The sequence below is a fragment of the Canis lupus genome, chromosome 1 (genome assembly GCF_011100685.1).
Source record: "Canis lupus familiaris isolate Mischka breed German Shepherd chromosome 1, alternate assembly UU_Cfam_GSD_1.0, whole genome shotgun sequence".
Lineage (NCBI taxonomy): Eukaryota > Metazoa > Chordata > Mammalia > Carnivora > Canidae > Canis > Canis lupus.
The window spans coordinates 109,621,536-109,639,838 of record NC_049222.1 but is presented as its reverse complement, the minus strand read 5'-3'; the positions used below and the strand labels follow the sequence as shown (position 1 = coordinate 109,639,838).

The 18,303-nt window shown below is 59.7% G+C and overlaps 2 protein-coding genes across 2 annotated transcripts; one reads left to right on the top strand and one right to left on the bottom strand.

Annotated features, from left to right (window-relative positions):
- The first annotated feature begins 620 nt into the window (after positions 1–620).
- Positions 621–15,783, top strand: NPAS1 (neuronal PAS domain protein 1). Its single transcript, XM_038528486.1, has 11 exons — positions 621–745; positions 1,185–1,420; positions 9,024–9,097; positions 9,362–9,451; positions 10,862–11,033; positions 12,377–12,492; positions 12,643–12,800; positions 13,310–13,416; positions 13,683–13,830; positions 14,547–14,641; positions 15,200–15,783. The coding sequence occupies exons 1-11, from the start codon at positions 621–623 to the stop codon at positions 15,661–15,663; spliced, it is 1,785 nt and encodes a 594-aa protein (XP_038384414.1). The 3' UTR covers positions 15,664–15,783.
- Positions 15,784–15,907: 124 nt separating this feature from the next.
- Positions 15,908–18,085, bottom strand: TMEM160 (transmembrane protein 160). Its single transcript, XM_038528487.1, has 3 exons — positions 17,863–18,085; positions 16,725–16,817; positions 15,908–16,264 (listed from the first exon to the last, which is right to left on the bottom strand). The coding sequence occupies exons 1-3, from the start codon at positions 18,068–18,070 to the stop codon at positions 15,999–16,001; spliced, it is 567 nt and encodes a 188-aa protein (XP_038384415.1). The 5' UTR covers positions 18,071–18,085; the 3' UTR covers positions 15,908–15,998.
- Positions 18,086–18,303: the final 218 nt, after the last annotated feature.

The following is an 18,303-nucleotide window of genomic DNA, read 5'->3' as shown; positions in this document are numbered from 1 at the left end:
CCCGGGCAGGGCCTGGGGTGGGGTCCCTGCCTTCTGCCCCCCCCACCCTGACCTCCTTAGCCCAGCCAGGGAAATGGGCGCACCGCCGATGCGGGCAAACGGACTCCTGGGATGGGCCAGGAGAGCGGATCCCCGGGACGGAGGGCTCTGGGGGCAGGAGCCGGGCTCGCCTGGGCCCCGGCGAGGCGCCTGCCCCCCGCCCGCCCGGCTTGGGCATGCTTGGCACGCAGCGCGCGGGCCGGTCGGATCCGTATGCGCGCCGCGTGCGCCTATTGGTATGCGGGAGCCGGCCCGGCGCGGGCGTGAGGCGGCCGCGCTGGCGGGCGGCGCGGGGGAGGCGGCGGCGGCGGCGGCGGAGCACGTCCTCGCCCCGAGCTCCGCCTGGGGCCGGGCAGGGTGAGCACAGCCGGCTCCGTCCCGGGGCCTCCAGAGAGGGGAAACTGAGGCACCATCCAGCCCCGGCTCCTCGCTGGGACCCCCGAGCCCCGCACGGACCTCAGTTTCCCTCGCAGGTCTCCCGGGGGCCCCCCTCGGGCACCGAGCGCTGCCTCCGGCTCCTTTCGGCGGCGGGAGACGCGGGTCTCGAGGCCCGCCGGCTGCTCTGAGCCGGGCCCGCGGAGATGGCGGCCCCCTACCCCGGCGGCGGCGGCGGCGGCGGCGAGCTCAAGTGCGGGGCAGGTCGCGGCCGCAGCGTCCCGTGGGACTTTCTGCCGGGGCTGGTGGTCAAGGCCCCGCCCGGACCCTGGTGAGCAAAGCCCCGCCCCCAGGGCCGTGGCCCCGCCCCCAAGGGCGGCCCGGGAGGATTCACACTCAGCCCGCCGCCCCGCCCTCTGGAGCTAGAATTTCTCACCCCGAGTGTGTCAACCTTTGTTCTACAAACAACCCCCACCGTGTTCTGCTCCTACCCCCCCATCCTCCGAGTTCACGCCCAACATTTCATTTCTCCCCTCCAACTCCTCCTCCTTCCCCCCGGAATTTATTTACACCCCGGGTTCTGTCCGCACGGCCCCGGGCAGAATTCACGCGCGGGTTCTGCCCCCACCTCCGGTGTCGAATCCACTTCCCACGTCCCGCCGGGTTCCGAGGCCCCGAGGGCGGGGCCCCCCCAGGCCGCAGCTCCCCCCCCCCCGCCCCGCCGCGAGCCCCGGGGCCCGGCTGACGCCCCCTCCGCGCCGCCCGCCCAGCCTGCAGGCGCAGCGCAAGGAGAAGTCCCGGAACGCGGCGCGCTCGCGGCGCGGAAAGGAGAACCTGGAGTTCTTCGAGCTGGCCAAGCTGCTCCCGCTGCCCGGAGCCATCTCGAGCCAGCTGGACAAGGCGTCCATCGTGCGCCTCAGCGTCACCTACCTCCGCCTGCGCCGCTTCGCCGCCCTCGGGGCGCCGCCCTGGGGACTGCGGGCCACGGGGCCACCGGCCGGCCTGGGTGAGTGCGCAGGCGCGGGGGGCGAGGGTCCCTGTGCACCCCCCGGCGGCCGGAGGGCGGGAGAGCGAGGTGCCCGCAGGCCGTCGCCCAGGCCCCTGGCCGAGAGGGAGGGAGCACGCGGTTGGGAGTCAGCCGGACCATTTGCGCGCCCCTCCCGGGAGGCTTTGACTCTCCAAGCCTCAGTCTTTTCATCTGCAAAACGGGCGCGCGAGGCAGGGATGATTTCATGAGTTCTGGCCCACCGAGGGCCGCCAACACCAGGGATCCGACCCCTGCTCCATGCTGTTATTCTTATTAGGGGAGACGAATCGTTATTATCACAAAGAAGGGCCGCAGCTCCCAGGGCGGGACGGAGCGGGGCTAGCCTGGGCCTCCCCATCCACTCATGGGCAAGAACCCCCCTCACTGAGGCTTGAGGGGACCCAGGGGGAGCACGAGGACTCTGGAGTCTGAATTCTCAGTCTGGGAAAGCGGGAGGGAGACAGTATAACGTGGCAGGTAAGATGGACAGCTCCAGAAAGACTCTCCTGGGTCCCTGTCCCCACTGGGCCACTCCCCAGCAATGTGACCCCCGGGCAGGCCGCCTTACCTCTCTGTCCCTTGTCCGTGAAATGGGAATCCTGATGAGAGTCCCTTCGCACGCCCAGAGGGCTGAGATGAAAACCGACCCAGTAATGTATGTGGACACCCCGGACGTAGCTGGCACAGCAGGTGCCACCACCACGTAGTGACTCTGAGGGTCAGTGGTTACTTTGCAGGGCTGTTGGGGTCTGTGGTTCAGTAAGCAGCTACTGTGTGCCTGCTACTGTCCTGGGCCCTCGGGATCCCGCAGAAAACAAGTTGGATACAGCCCCTGACGTCCCAGTAGCCAAGACCCAATAATGACATAAGTGGAGAAATGCAATCCGCACCATGGACAAGTAGGATGAGGTACAACACGGGTACACACAGCTAGCCCCCCACTTTTGTTATAATTCAACTTTATTCTTGCTAGATCCGTAGAAGTGTTATGCTCCTGTTATTACCGCTGTTTGACGGATTATTGCTTCTCTCCCGACGAGGAGACAGTCGTGTTAATCCGAGGTCGCAGGTGACAGGGACGGGGCACCCCAGGCTACACTCCCCACCAAGATGAACCAGTGTCCTTAGGGCGAGGTTGGAGGGGCTCCAATTCCCCTCCTGCCCCGGTCCCAGGGGAGGAGGGGGGAGAGAAAATAGCATTGATTAAGCTCGCAATAAATCACCATTTAAATTTAAATAATCCGGCTTCCCAGGCGGTAATTAGGCGAATTGACTGGCGCCGAGAGAATGCGGCATTAGCGCCGCTGATTACTGTCATTACCGCGAACAACATGTGCGCCGGCGGGGGATAAACATCTTGTCTATTGTCCCGAGCGCGGGGAGAGAGGAAGGGTGGGGGCGCCCAGAGAGCCCCTCCGGCGGCCAGCTCCCCCCTTCCACTGCCTGGATGGGCGCTGGAAGGGGACGGGAGCCTGCTGAGGACACGGCTGCGAGGTGGGCAGTGAGGTGGCCCACCGTGGACTTGATGAACGCCCCTGCCTCCTACCCCCTCGGAGCACCCTACCCCCTACCCCCCCACCCCTGCTGCCTGGGCCAGGACAGTCTGTGATGGAGGTACTATGCGGACTCCTTCCTAAATCCCCCGAAAGTGGGTATTTGGAGGCATCTCCTGCTCCACAGAGCCCCCAGGAAGAGGCCGAGTGCCTGCTTCCATAGGGAAACTGAGGACAGTGTCAGCTAGTCAGTAAGGCAGGGTGCCTCCCCCTCTCTGAAGGGGAGGGTGCTCCCCTGTCCTGCTCAGTTAGAAGAGCGAAGATAGCCAATGCACTCTTGAGCACTATTACGAATAACTCGCAAAAAAACCCAAACCCAAACCAAAACTAAACCACAAAAGTCGCTTAATCCTCTCAAAAACAGGAGGAAAGCAACATTGATTCCCATTTTATAGAAGTGGAAGACTGAGCCCCAGAGAGGTGAAGCTGGTTTGCCCAGCGTCCCATCCTCCGAGCCCGGGCCCAGCTGAGATGCAGACTGGCTTCCGGGGTCACCTTCGGAGCCTCCAGGCTTGGCCTGTTCGGAGGTCTCCCCGGACCTTGCAGCCCCCGCCTCTCTCTGGGCCCCGGGCTGATGTCTATAGAACAGCACAACTGATGTGCTGAGGTGCCCCGGAGTCTAGCCCCGGACCTCTGAGTCCAGGAGGAGACAGCCCGGATCCTGTATCAGGGGTCATCATTCATTCACCAGCCGCTGAACCTTCCCTGTGCCAGGCCTCGTCCTGGGGACACCCCAGGGAACAAGACAAAGTCCCTGACCTCCAGGGTGGGCCTACAAGCCCTTCTGGGTAGGCCCTCTGCCCCCCTCCCATCCCTCTGATCTCATTTTTCTACCCCTCTCACCTCCTCAGCTCCCCCCCTGCCCCCACCCCCCACTGGCCACCTTGCTGTTATTCAGAAAAACATGTTCCCACCTCAGGGCCTTTGCACTTGCTGTGCCCTCCTGCAGGAACTCCCTTCCCTCCAAATGTCAGCTTTTCAGGAAACCACCCCTGACCACCCTGAAAACTGAGAGCACCCCTGCCCTCAGCACTCCCTGTCTCCCTTTCCTGTCTTATTTCTTTCCAAAGCACCTATTGTCATCTGACTTTTTTTTTTAAGAGTTTATTTATTTATTTATTTATTTGACACAGAGCACAAGCAAGGGAGAAGCAGGAGCAGGCTCTCCACTGAGCAGGGAGCCTGATGCGGGGCCCGATCCCAGGACCCCAAGATCATGACCTGAGCACAAGGCAGACACTCAATCCACTGAGCCACCCAGGCACCCCGACACTATTTCTTAATTCTCTCTCCCCCATGACACCTTGTACCCTGAGTCCAGAAGAGTGCCTGGGGCAAAGGCCGGCTAAGTGTTTATTGGGTGACTGTGGAACAGAGTGAGGGCATGAGGTTTGACAGAAGCCCCTTAAAAGAAGGGACCTTTGAGCTGAGACTGGGAGGAGGTGAGGAAGCAGGCCCCGAAGAAAGCTGGAAGAAAAGCACATTAGGCCAAGGAAATAGGTGCAAAGGCCCTGAGGCAGACAGGAATCAGCTTGCTGAGTGCAGGCCACAGCGAGGCCTCGGAGTCCAGAGAGGAGTAGGTGAGGCAGGGGGCGCGGACGGCAGAGACCAAGTCCTGCAGGACCTCGTGGGCTTTGGTGAGGACGTTGGCTGTTAGCCGAGCGGGATGGGGGACAAGCGGATGAGGGACCGAGGTGGCCTAGGTGGCAGTCCTGAGGGTGGAAGCAGGGAGCCACATGCGGAGGTGAGTGCAGAGGCCTCAGGCCTGCCCCCAGGGAGCGAGGCTTCCCTGTCCCCAGACACGGAACATCTCTGGGGCCAACTAAGATTAGGAGGTGACCAGACTCCCAGAGCCCTGGGAGCGGCCTTCTCCCCCTGTCCCCTCTGTCCCTGCTTGGTGATGACAAATGGGACAGTTCTCAGCAGACAGGCTCCAATAAGCAACCAGCAAATGTTTGTTGAATGAGTGAGTGATGGTTGGGGTTTGGGCTTGAGGAGGGGGCAGATCCGGGAGCAGTGAAGAGGGGAATTTGGGGGTGGGAGGAGTTGAGGCATTTGCTGGGAGAGGGGGGAACGGGGGAGGGGGGGAGGAGGGGGGGAACGGAGTTGGGTTTGCGGAGGCGGAGGGAGGGATAAGACGCCTCAGTCAGTGAGGGGACCGACCCCAAAGCTCCCGTCCCAACCGGGGAGCAGCGAGCCCTCCCCCTGCGCACCCCCACCCGACGTGCCCATTAAGGCTGTTAATTGCAGCCGTTCAGTCTGACCTGGGCTGATCCTGTGAGCGGGAAAATGAAGGAATTAGCAAAAATGACAGGGGAAAATTGCGACAATTAGCAGGCGGCATTGTTCCTGCCTGTCACCCGGCTGGTTCGCGCTGCATCTCGGGGGAGGGGTCCCCATCACCCTCCCCCCCATTTATTGTTCCTGGAGCTCCAGCCAGGGGTGGGGAAAGGGTGCGAACAGCGGGAGGCGCTCCTGGGAGAAGGAGGCGTGGCCAAGACGCTAGGGGGCCGGGGGCGGGGCGGGGGCGGGGCTGGAGCCGAGGGCCGGGGTGGGGGCGGGGCGGGGCGGGGCTTGGCCGCCTGCTGTTTTGATGGTCTGGAAATAACAATAGTAATCACACTATTAATACTAATCCCGGCTCTGCATCTGGGAGCACCTGCCGTGTGCCAGGCGGGCGCTGGGCCCGAGCAGCCGGTGAGGTCGGCGCTCTTTGCAAAGCCACCTGACAGAGGAGGAAACTGAGGCACAGAGAGGTGAAGGGACTGGGCCCAGGGCACACAGCCTGGGAGGGCTTGGCACCAGACCTGGTGACCTTCAAGGTCACTGTGTCCCCTGGCTCCCCTCTCCGGACATAGGGCCCCTTGGGAGGGAGGTGGCAGTTCTCTGCAGGGTCAGGGAGAGGGTCCTGGGTGGGAACAGACTTAAGCCACCCTCACCCGACACCTCTGCTCCTGCCTGAGGGGGTGCTGCTGGGTCAGGGGGCTGGGTCCCTCTTTGCCCTGTCTCATTTGCCATGTCCTTCTGTCATGGTCTTTCTCTGGATGTCTCTCTGGGCATCTCCTTTCTGTTCTCTCCATCTCTTCATCTCTGTCTTCGTCTGTCTCTGTCTGAATTTCTCTGTGTCTACATGTCTGTCCCTATCTCTTTTAAAATACTTTTTAAGATTGGGCAGCCCAGGAGGCTCAGCGATTTAGTGCAGCCTTCAGCCCAGGTGTGACCCTGGAGACCCAGGATCAAATCCCACGTCCGGCTCCCTGCAAGGAGCCTGCTTCTCCCTCTGCCTGTGTCTCTGTCTCTCTCTCTCTCTCTCTCTGTGTGTGTGTGTCTCATGAACAAGTAAAAAAATATTAACTTTTTAAGATTTATTCATTTTAGAGAGAGGGAAAGAAAGAGCAGGGTGGAGGGGAGGAGCAGAGGGAGAGGGAAAGAGAGAAATCTCAAGCTGACTCACCTCTGAGCACAGAGCCCCATGCAGAGCTCGATCTTACCACCCTGAGATCATGACCTGAGCAGAAATTGGGAGTCAGATGCATAGCCAACTGAGCCACCCAGGTGCCCCTTAAAACTTTTTTTTTAACTTTTTTTTTAATGGCAGTAAAATGTATATAATATGGAGTTCAGCATTTTAAAATGTATGGTGGGGGGACACCTGGGTGGCTCAATGGTTGAGCATCTGCCTTTGGCTCAGGTCATGATCCCGGGGTCCTGGGATCGAGTCTCGTCGGGTTCCCCGCAGGGAGCCTGCTTCTCCCTCTGCCTGTGTCTCTGCCTCTCTTTCTGTGTCTCTCGAATAAATGAATAACATCTTTAAAAAACATAAAATGTACAAAGGGCACCTGGGTGGCTCAGTCCATTATGCATCCAACTCTTGATCTCAGCTCATGTCTTGATCTCAGGGTTGTGAGTTCAAGCTCTACAATAGGCTCCCCATGGATCCCACTCAAATTAAACAATAAAATAAAAATAAAGTGTACAATTCAGTGGCAAACCGTAGAGTCACAGAGTTGTGCAACCACCACTCTGTCTGGTTCCAGAACATTTTCATCGCACCCCCAAAAAACCTAGTCCACATTAGCAGACACTCCCCATGCCCCCTCTCTCCTGCCAGACACCCCCCTCCCCCAACCACCAACCTGCTTCCTCTCTCTATGGATTTGCGTGCTCTGGACAATTCAGAGAAACAGAGTCACACTGTGTGTGGTCTCTTGTGTCTTGCATGTCTTCACTTTAAAAAAAAATATTTTATTTATTCGAGAGAGAGGCAGAGACACAGGCAGAGGGAGAAGCAGGCTCCTTTCAGGGAGCCCGACCTGGGATTTGATCCTGGGTCTCCAGGGTCACACCCTGGGCTGAAGGCAGACGCTCAACCGCTGAGCCATCCAGGCGTCCCTGTCTTCACTTTTTAAAAAAGTAGGCTCCACGCTCAACATGGGGCTCAAACTCGTGTCCCTGATACCATGAGTTGCCCACTCCACTAAGTCAGCCAGGTGCCCCATCATAATGTTTTCAGAGTCCAGCTGCATCAGAGCACGTGTCCTGGCTTCATTCATTTTCCTGGCTGAATAGTATTCCATTGCATGAATATGGCACATTTATTTATCTGTCCGTCAGGTCATGGACTTTGACGTGTTTTCACTTTTGGCTGTTAGGAATCGTGCTCCTGTGAACATCTGTGTACAACTATTTGTTAGAACACCTGTTCCCAGTTCTTTGGGGGTATATACCTAGAAGTGGAATTGCTGGGTTGGGTGGCAGGTGATTCTATGCGTGATTTATTGAGGAGCCTCCGTACTGTTCTCCAGAGTGGCCGCATCATTTTCCAGTCTCACCAGCAATGCAGAGGGGTTCTGATTTCTCCACATCCTCCCAACATTTCTCTGAATTCTAGCCATCCTAGTAGGTGTGAGGTGATATCTCGTTGGGGTTTGGTTTTTTTAAGATTTTTTAAAAGATTTTATTTATTTATTCATGAAAGACACACAGAGAGAGGCAGAGACACAGGAAGAGGGAGAAGCAGGCTCCATTCAGGGAGCCCAATTCTGGATCCCAGGATCATGACCTGAGCCGAAGGCAGGCACCCAACCGCTGAGACATGCAGGCATCCTTTTTTTAAGATCTTAAGTCATCGGGATCCCTGGGTGGCGCAGCAGTTTGGCGCCTGCCTTTGGCCCAGGGCGCGATCCTGGAGACCCGGGATCAAATCCCACGTCAGGCTCCTGGTGCATGGAGCCTGCTTCTCCCTCTGCCTGTGTCTCTGCCTCTCTCTCTCTCTGTGACTATCATAAATAAATAAAAAATAAAATAAAAAAAGATCTTAAGTCATCTCTACACCCTATGCAGGGGTTGAACTCATGACCCTGAGATCAAGAGTCACCCGCTCCACCAACTAAGCCAGCTTGGTGCCCCTGTTCTTTTTTTTTTTTTTCTATTGAGTTGCAATGCCCGTCTCTCTGTATTCCTCTGTATTTCCTTCCTCTGTATGTCTCTCCATCTGCTTGTCTGTTTGGTGTCTTTGTGTCTCCATATCTGTTTCTTTTTTTCTGTCTTTCTCTCTCTGGCTCTCTGTACCTCTCTCTAGTCTCATTCCCATCCTTTGGATCTTACTTCACACCACTTTTTCAATCCTTCCTGGTGCTGGTACATAAAATAATTCTGTATTTGTGAGTTTCTTGCCCCCGGCCTGGGTGCCTCCACAGGGGAGGAGTAGGCTGTCCAGGGCACCTCCTTGTCCCTAGCACAGGGCCTGCTGCACACCTGGTGCTCAGGGAGACTTTCTGAATGAATGAGTGCATAGATGGCTCCCTGCATCCACTGGTGTCTCCCTATCTCTGTGGCATCTCAGCCTCTTTCCGCCCCTCCCACCCCACCCCACAAGCCCAAGTCGTCCCCCCCACACACACACAGGGCCCAGGCCCCCGGTACCCTAAGATGACTACAGGACTGGGGAGGAGAGAGGGAGATCTGTAGCCTGGCTCAAATGGGGGCCTACCCACAGGCCCCGGCCTCACCCCTCCCTCTGTCCCCAGCCCCAGGCCACCGGGGGCCCATGGCGCTGGTCTCCGAAGTCTTTGAGCAGCACCTGGGTGGACACATCTTACAGGTGAGGTCCTTTCCCTGCCTGCTGCTCCTTGCTGCCACCTGGTGGCCACCTGCGGAGAGCAGCACCCTGTTCTCCAGCATCCATCCCCCCAGGAGCATCCCCAGGGGCTCCCCCTCCTGCCTGTCCTTTCCCACCACCACGGAAGCCCCTCCCCACCCCAATTAATCCATCCGAGGTGGAGATCCAGATTTCAGAATCTCTTACCACTTGCCTGCTGGACAGACAGATGCCCAGCCCTCCTCTCCCTACTTCTCCCCACTTTAGTCCCTGGATGGCTTCGTGTTTGCCTTGAACCAGGAAGGGAAGTTCCTCTACATCTCGGAGACCGTCTCCATTTATCTGGGCCTCTCGCAGGTAAGGGGCCCGCTGCAGGCTGCCTGGATTGGCTCACTGGCTCAGCCACCGTGTCCCCTGCGGGCCCGTGCATGCCCTTTCTCTCTCCTGGCCTCACCATCCCAGCCAGAAAAGCGAACTGGATCTATGGTCCTCCAAGTGCACCTGGGGGAACCCCAGAAAGCTCCACCTTACAGGTAGAGGGGAGTGGCTATTAAAATAACAGGTCAATTTGAAGAAGGCAGAGCAGCAGAAAGATCAGTTTGTCGATGAGTGTTTGCCAAATGCACCGTATTTACCCAGACTTCCTTTATCTTAACAATTGTGAAGAATTGCTGCAATTTGTATTGGAAGGGCTTGGGTTTTGCCAACTTTGGAAGATTTTCTGTGGCGCTTTAGTGGACTGGCTTGCGTTTTGTCTTTATTTCCGCCAGCTGCTTCTGCCCCAGCTCCTGCAGCTGGCATTGAAAGGTAAAAGGCAGGCAGGCAGAAACCGAGAACCCCCATCCCTGGGGGGCCTGGCTCCTGGTGGCATCTTAGGCCTTCCCAACCCATTCAGGACAAATCGCTATCCTCTCATCACTTTTGCAAAGGTTTGAGCAAATGGGAAATTTAGAAAAGCCAGCGCTTGGTTTTGGCCTTTGTGAGCACCTTTTCGGTGAGTTGTTGGAGAGGCCTGGGGGAAGAAGACCCTGAAAGTAGGGGAATGTGGACAAGAGGAGGGGAGGGGAGGTAGAGGGGAGGACAGACTTGCAGCTGGTGCAGGGAAGGGTTCGATGAGGAGGAGTTCAGAGGGAGGAGGGACAGAGGGAAGCGCTGGATCTCAAGCCCGGGGCAGTGGGAGCTCTGGGAGGTTTCTGAGAGGAGGGGGGCCATGGTCAGAGAAGTAACTTAGCAGGGGTATTTGAATGGAAACTAAAGGCCAAAAGAATAGGGAGGACTCTGGGGCAGGAACACAGCTGGGGTGGGGGTGGGAGTGATGGGGACCTGGACTGGGGGAGGTGTGGTACAAAGGAGGACTGCTTTGAGAGATTTGCGGGTGAATTGAATGGTAGGCAGTCTGACTAAAAAGCTCTAACTCTCTAAAGAGTTCGAAAACCATTCCACTGCTTGTGTCCTGATTTCCATCCCTGCTGGGACATCCTGTGGTTCATTTGGGGCCAAATGGAGGCTATGACAATCGGCCACGCAGCTCCCTAACGGAGTAAGCAGGTGCAGAAAATCCTTAATGATCACCGGATTTGACGTGAGAAGGCATAAGAAGAGCTTAAGTGTGTATCTCCTCTGAAAAAGTTAAAAAGAAATTCTAATAACGTAGAACTGGCACGAAGGGCGCCTGCAACCTAGGCGAGTGGGCCGGAGGCTAAACCGCGGGCGAGTGGCTGCGCGCGCATCTCACCAGCCCTCTGCGGTCCCCTCTTCCGCCGGCAGGTGGAGCTGACGGGTAGCAGCGTCTTCGACTACATCCACCCCGGGGACCACTCGGAGGTGCTGGAACAATTGGGCCTCCGGACCCCCACCCCCGGGCCTCCCACCCCGCCCTCCGTGCCCTCCTCTTCCTCCTCCTCGTCTTCGTCCTCGCTTGCGGATACCCCTGAGATCGGTAATTCCAAGGGCCTGAGGGTAGATCAAGGGACACCTGGTACCCCAGCCATGCCGGCTTTCAACAAAAACCACTCTCCTTCAAGCTGCAAAGCACATTTTTGTAAAATGAATCAGAGTCTAAACCGAAGCAACAAGGCTCGGCTCCCTATAATTGCCTAGGCTGCCAAGGATTGCCTGGCTCCCCAGGATTTGAGTTTCAGAAAGACCCTTCTGGCCACCAAGTGGGGATGGGTGCCTGGGGGTTCCAGATGGAACCCAGCTCTGGCAATAAGAAAACAATGCATGGCTCATTGGAGTTCACGCGTGCTGTGCCTTAAGTGTGTAACTGCATTGAATCCTAATCACAACCCCACAAGCAGGAGCTATCACTGTCTTCATTTTGCAGAGGTGGAAACTGAGGCCCAGCACAGAGAGGTTAAGTTAACTGCCCCAGGTCACACAGCTGTAAGTGGTTGATCTGGACTCCAGCCCAGGTTTGTCTGGCTCCAGCATCTGTGCTTCCAGGCCTTCTCTCCAGTGGAATATTCCACTCCGTGTTGGCGAAGGAGGGTGCCGGGAGATTACCCTGGAAGTTTCTTTTAGTTCTATGATGTTGGGGGACTCGAGGTTAACTTCCCTATGAGTAGGATTTTCTCATATTGGGTTTGCTTCACACCAAAAACATCTGAGCTCTCAGCAGTGCTTGCAAGCTTGGGAGATGTTTGTGACACCCACGGGGTCCACTGGGGAGTGTGATTACAGTTGCACCAAAGACTGAGGCCCAGGTTTGTCTGGGTGTCAGCTGTTAGAAGGCTGTCACCGGGTTTATAGACCAACCTGTAGTTGTGGGTCTTGTTTCTCTACCCTGAGCCCCTGCTCTGTGCTGGAGAGGGCTGGGGACACAACAATGACAGTCCAGGTGGTGAAGACTAGTCCCCAGCAAATGATGATCCCGAGTGGTCAGGGCTGGAGTGGGAGACCCCAGAGGGACGGCTCACCCAGCCTGGAGGTCAGGGAGGGCTTCCTGGAGGAGGCTCTGTCTCACCTGGGTCCTGGAGTTTGTAGCTAGAGATGGGGTCAGCGGGAGGCAGTTCTTGCCCAAGTTTTAGGCCGATGTGAGGAGCTGGGCTTTATCCCAAGGGTCCTAGGGAGCCATGGCAGTTTCAGGGCAGGGAGGGACAGGGTCGTATCTGAGCTTTAGAAAGACCCAGCTGGCTGCCACTTAGAGGGAGGTTGGTATACGACTTCAGTGTATGACCGTAGGCCGTGGCCATGACGCTGTCTGGCCAGCTGTCCAGGGGCTAGGGGGGCGTGTGGTTTCTCCCGCAGGACCCCATAACCCTCCTCACTCTCCCCTCCCAGAGGCCAGCGCCGCGGAGGCGCCTCCCTTCTCCCGGGTCCAGGAGCGCTCCTTCTTCATCCGCATGAAATCCACCCTCACCAAGAGGGGGCTGCACGTCAAGGCCTCGGGGTACAAGGTGCGTGTGGGCTCCCTGGCCCCGGCTCCTGGCGCCCGAGTCCCCTCGCCCACCTGGGGGGAGCTCCCGCATGCCAGCCAGCCATGGCCTCGTGCCCGGGCACCTGTGGGTGACGGGCCCCCCTCCTCCAACCCCGCCTGCCGCCTGCAGGTCATCCACGTGACGGGGCGCCTTCGGGCCCGCTCCCTGGGCCTTGTGGCTCTGGGCCACACCTTGCCCCCCGCCCCACTGGCCGAGCTGCCACTACACGGACACATGATCGTCTTCCGTCTCAGCCTGGGTCTCACCATCCTTGCTTGTGAGAGCAGGTACCGGGGTTGGGGGCCGAGGCGGGCGGCTGGGGCCACGCGGGAGAGCTGGGGCGCTGGGGAGCCCCGGGGGCGGAAGAGCGGCGGAGGTACTGGAAGGCGGGGCCGGGGCGGGGCCTGCGGGAGGGGCGTGGTCGTGCTGGGGGCGGGGCTTGCGGGGGCCCCCTGCTGCAGAGCCCCGCCCCTCCCGACCCCCTCGGCCTCCCGCCTCTCCTCTCCACTGTCTCCTGCACCGTGCAGTGGGGAAATTAAATAGTGAGATCGTCCCCACGCTCTGAGCGCCTTCGGAGTGCCCGGGGCCACCCCACACCCGGGAGTGGTGAATGCCCGTAGTCACCCCAGGAGGGACACTGGTATTTAACCCATTTGACCCAGGGTTAAACTGAGGCCCAGACCACCCCAGAGCCAGGTTTTGTACCCTGGTGATTCCAGAACCAACCCTGCCTTTTTTCCTCCTCCCCGTGATTTCAGACCCCTTCTCACCTCTCTCTGTCGCCCGCTGTCCTCAGAGTCAGCGATCACATGGACCTGGGGCCCTCAGAGCTCGTGGGTCGCAGCTGCTACCAGTTTGTCCATGGACAGGATGCAGCCAGGATCCGCCAGAGCCACCTGGACCGTGAGAAACCCCGCCTCCCAGCACCCCCATGCCCTGCACCCTGAGCCACAGCTCAGACGTGGGGTGGGAGTAAAGGGACCGTGGTGTCTCTCTGACCCACCCTTAGAAATCTAGAAGGTCTCCATGCCAGGTTAGCACTTGGTCCTTCTGACTCGGTCTCTGTCCATCTCCTCCCTACCGCCACCCTCTCTGTGCCCCTGTCTCTCCATCTCTTTCTGTATCTGTCTCTCTCTGACTGTCTCGGCTCATCCCTGGGCTGGGCCCAGTGCTGGACAAGGGGCAGGTGATGACCGGTTACTACCGCTGGCTGCAACGGGCTGGGGGCTTCGTGTGGCTGCAGTCCGTGGCCACCGTGGCTGTGAGTGGGAAGAGCCCCGGGGAGCGCCACGTGCTCTGGGTCAGCTATGTGCTCAGGTGAGGGCTGTACCCCGCCCGGCCCACAGGGGCCTCAGAACCCCTCCACAAGACTCTGCTGTCTCTCCCCAGCTTAGTGGTGGTGGTAGGTTTCTTGAAGAGGCCAAGCCCAGAGGGTTTGAAAAACAGGAAGGGGACAGGGGGACAGTGAGAGGAAAGACCTTCAGGTGGTGTGACCTTGCTTGCAGAGGGCAGAGAGGAGTGAAGACACAGCTTTGAGGTGGCTTCTGCCCCAGGCAAAGGGTCTGGGCCTGATTCCGGGGCACGGGGAAGCCATGGCAGGGCTTAAGGCTGGAGAGGGTCACAGTCACATCTGCTTTGTGGAAAGATGCATGAAGTGGGAGGTCTGAAGAACAGGACCAGGGCCGGGAGCCCAGGGAAGAGGCTGGGGTGGCTCCGGGAAATGCCAGGCAGTGCAGGTGGAGGAGGGGAGGTGGCCATCTGCTGCCACCCACATCTCTGGCTTTGCCAGGCCTGGGTTCCAGCCTCTGAGGGTAGCAGTGGTCTGAAAGGAAGATGCTCAGGGGAGATGAGCATGAGGTGCCCAGGAGATACCTAGATGGCGACATCTGGGGGCGGGGGCCGGGCTGAGATAGGGCGGGGGCCTATGGAGATAGGACTAAGCTGGGCTAGACCCCAGGTTGGAGTCCGGGGTTCCAGTGATGAGCCCTAAGTACAATGGGGTGGGGGTTCTATCCCACCTGTCCTGTCCCCAGCCAAGCCGAGGGTGGCCAGACCCCCCTGGATGCCTTCCAGCTTCCAGCCAGCGTGGCCTGTGAGGACATATCCAGCCCAGAGCCAGAGCCCACAGGTGAGCCCCACCTCCCACCTCACCCCAGGAAGCTCCAAGGGGCCTCTGGGGCATGAGCTCTCTAGTCTGGAAGCCACATTAGCCACGTGTGATCACTTACATTCAATTAAAAATGGAAGATTCAGTTTCTCAGTCACCCATGCCGCATTGTAAGGCTCAGTAGCCTCATGTGGCCAGTGGCTAATGAGCTGGATCACGCAGATATGGAACGTCATCGAGGAAAGTTCTGTTGGACAGCAAGGGTCTAGACCAGGGTCTGTCAGTCTCCCCTCTACTGATATCTAAGGCCAAATCATCCTTAGCTTTGGGGGCTGTCCTGTGCATTGTAGGGTGTTTCACAGAATCCCCAGCCTCCACCCACTAGATGCCAGGAGCACCCTCCACCCTAGTTGTGGCAACCAAATATGTCTCCAGACTGTCACATGTGCCCCTATGGGACAAAATGTTCCCAGCTGAGACCCACAGGTCTAGACCACTGAACTCAGCTTCATTCTACAGCTGGGAAGAGTGGGGGCTGGGGACGCACACACCAGCGCCCTTCATGTCTCCCTTTTCCAGAGCCAGAGCCTCCAGCAGAAGGGAAGCAAGCTGCCCCGCTAGACAAGGATGAGGCTCCCCGGAGCCGGGGCAAACGCATCAAAGTGGAGCCTGGCCCAGGGGAGGCTAAAGACCCAGAGGACAGTGGAGACGAGGAGCCATCCAGCCACCCAGCCCTGCCGAGGCCTGAGTTCACTTCTGTTATCCGGGCAGGGGCCCTGAAGCAGGACCTGGTGCGGCCCTGGGGCCTGGGGCCTCCCGGAGACCCCCCACCTTCCCTCCTCCATGCCAGCTTCCTGCCCCCCGTCGTGCGGGGCCTGTGCACCCCCGGCGCCATCCGCTACGGTCCTGCGGAGCTGGGCCTCATGTACCCACACCTCCAGAGGCTGGGCCCGGGCCCCACCCTCCCCGAGGCCTTCTACCCGACCCTGGGCCTGTCATACCCGGGGCCCACAGGCACCAGGGTGCAGCGGAAGGGGGACTGAGGACTCCAGAGCTGCCTACAGAGCCAGACCCTGAGGGACAGGTGGCGCCCCGAGGGCACTGCGATGAGGCTCTCAGTCCTGTACGCCATCCCAGGAAATTAAACACCATCTCCCCCTCTGTGGCTCGGTCTCCAGGGGCCTTGGGGCTCCTCTCTCCTTTTTGTTACCCTCCTTGGTCACCTCCGGCTGCCACAGCTGGCTCCCATGCCCGCCCTCTCCGTCGCAGGAACCACCACTCAGAACATGAGGCGAGCAAAGGGTCAGGTTTTAATGTCCCGGTCCTCGGGCCACCCCCTGGCCGTCCAGCGCCCGGCCATTCCCCGTGGCCCAGCTGCTCACTCTGGCGGTGGCCGGCCTGCTTCATCGGGGCCTTCAGCAGCGGCTGTCCCATCGTCCTCGGGCACCAGTTCCACATCCAGCTCCAGTTGGCCCATGTAAAGGCCGACAGCACAAGCCCACAGCAGGCCTACAGCCAGCACGGCCCCCACGCTGGCTGCCGCGCCCCCCAATGACAGCTGCATGGGTCCTCGCAGCGCCGCCAGGCCCACCACGTAGGAGGAGCCACCCCACACCACGCACAGGCCGCCCAGCAGGAAGAAGCCTGTGCGGAGACAGGGCAGAGGGGCCACAGTCAACAGAAGGGACGGGGCTGGGGCTGCAGTGGGGTGGCTGGAGGCTGGGGCTGCAGTGGGGTGGCTGGAGTCTGGAGTCTGGGAGCCAGATGACCCAGGGACGGAGGTGGGTCAGGAGACCCAGATGAAGTTAACCGATGGGGCAAACTCAAGGTCAGGGTAGGGGTCAGTACAGAGCCAAGCTCAGGGGCATGAGAAGGGGTCAGAGGGGATGTCTAGGAGGTGGAGGTGGCATACAGGACCAAAGGAGGAGTGGGGAGCTGGTCTGAGAGGGTCAGAGGGGTGGCAGTAGCAGCCAAGCCAGTCTGGGGCTGGGCCAGCATGAGGGGCTCCGATGGGACCCTCATCTTTGTTGAGAAGTCAGATGGGAGGGGCAAAGACCCACGGCCAACCCAGGGCCACGGGGCGAGAGTGGGGGTCTGTACTCACCGTAGGCAGCTTCCCGACCCATGTCACTCTGCATGAAGGAGATGACCCCGATGCCTGATGCCAGGAGGCCATTGCGGAACCAGGAGAGGAAGGCTACAGGAAGAGGGGGTGGGGGGACCAAATTGTATCAGCCCAAACCCTGCCTCCAGCCCCATCTGCCCGGACAGTTATCCCACCCTAAATCCCCGCCTAGTCCTGGCGGCCCTCCACCTAACCTTATCCCCCCACCCCCAACTGTCTGGCTCCCATCCATCTCTGAGCCCTCTCCCTCAAACTCCGCAGCACCAAAGATTCAAGTCACTCTGAAGAATGTGGAGGGGAATCTAGAACCAGAATTGCAGGACCTAGACCCCTGGACAGACTGGCAGATCCCCAGTGGTCATCCTGGTCAACACCCCCCGCCCCATACAGGTATATCCCCGCTCCGGGACGAACTCTTCCGGTCTCTCTCCAGCTTCCCCCTTCAGTTTTCCTCCAACGCCAACTATCTGCTACCGCGTCGGTCCTTCCTAGATGTCACTTACATCCATTCAAGGCCCTTGTGGGGCGCTAACGGACTAGTCGGGGTTACAAACCCCACACCCTCCACTCCATCCTCTATCTACCCTCTCCGCATGGGAGGCCCCGCCCCCGGCAGCCTGGATCACCTGGCCCTCCAATCAGCCCAGAGCTTTTCTTTTATTGGTTGTTCCTCCCTCCAATCCGGAGCTCGCCCCCTCTTCGGTGGGGATCCACGCTCCCGCCTAATGCAGAGTGGTCTCCTCTTCAAGCTGAACTGGCTCGTCCAGCGCGGACCCCTCTAGCTGGCAACTCCCCTGCCCGCAGCCCTCTCCGGACGCCCCTCTCGCCCAGGCAGTGCAATTTTATAAGGCGGCCTGTCCTAGCCCGACCGACCGCTCCGATCCCTACTGCACCCCGCTAACTGCACACACCGTCCCATCCGCAAGCCCGCAAAGAATTGCGGACAGACTGCGCTCTTGCAGCAAGCGCTTCCCTGCGCTTATACGGAAGCCCTTCTCGCTCCGGAGCCCCGGCCCAGTTTCCAGCAGGAGCCCCGCCCCCACCCCCCGCTCGCGCGCGTCGGCAGCTCGGCTATCCGGGACCCCCTCTCCCATCGGGGCCGACCCCAGCCTCAGACCTGTCTCGTGCGCCTTCCGGAGGAGCCAGGCGTCCGCACGGTCCAGCTCGGACACGGGGGGCGGCGAAGCCCCAGCGCGGGGGCCGTGGCCGGGGGCGAAGGACCCCCGGGCGCCCCCGCTCCGGGGCCGCGGAGGCGGCAGCAGCGCCCCCCGGAAGCGGAGCCGGGCCAGTCGGGCAGCCCGAGCCCACCACCAGCCGCCTCCCATGGTTCTCACTACGGCCGCCGCTCACCGCCCCGCCCTCACGGGCTGGCCGTAGGCTGGAGAACACGTCACTCAGGCTGGGCAGCTCACCCATTGGTTCTGCGAGCGCCACTCAGGGCTGGCCCCCACTGTCCATTGGTCGAAAGGGCGGTGGTTCCTCCTCTGTCATCTGTGCCGGTACTGCGCGTCCCGCCTTGCTCTTGCTGCTGGACTACGAATCCCAGAGATCATTGAGC

What these genes read in the sequence shown, in the direction of transcription:
- NPAS1 (XM_038528486.1), top strand. Translation starts at nt 621, where the DNA reads ATGGCGGCCCCCTACCCCGGCGGCGGCGGCGGCGGCGGCGAGCTCAAG. An exon ending in TTTATCTGGGCCTCTCGCAG is followed by an intron (nt 9,452 to 10,861) that starts GTAAGGGGCCCG and finishes TTCCGCCGGCAG; the next exon opens with GTGGAGCTGACGGGTAGCAG. An exon ending in ATCCTTGCTTGTGAGAGCAG is followed by an intron (nt 12,801 to 13,309) that starts GTACCGGGGTTG and finishes CGCTGTCCTCAG; the next exon opens with AGTCAGCGATCACATGGACC.
- TMEM160 (XM_038528487.1), bottom strand. Translation starts at nt 18,070, where the DNA reads ATGGGAGGCGGCTGGTGGTGGGCTCGGGCTGCCCGACTGGCCCGGCTC. An exon ending in CCGGAAGGCGCACGAGACAG is followed by an intron (nt 16,818 to 17,862) that starts GTCTGAGGCTGG and finishes CTCTTCCTGTAG; the next exon opens with CCTTCCTCTCCTGGTTCCGC. An exon ending in GGGTCGGGAAGCTGCCTACG is followed by an intron (nt 16,265 to 16,724) that starts GTGAGTACAGAC and finishes GTCTCCGCACAG; the next exon opens with GCTTCTTCCTGCTGGGCGGC.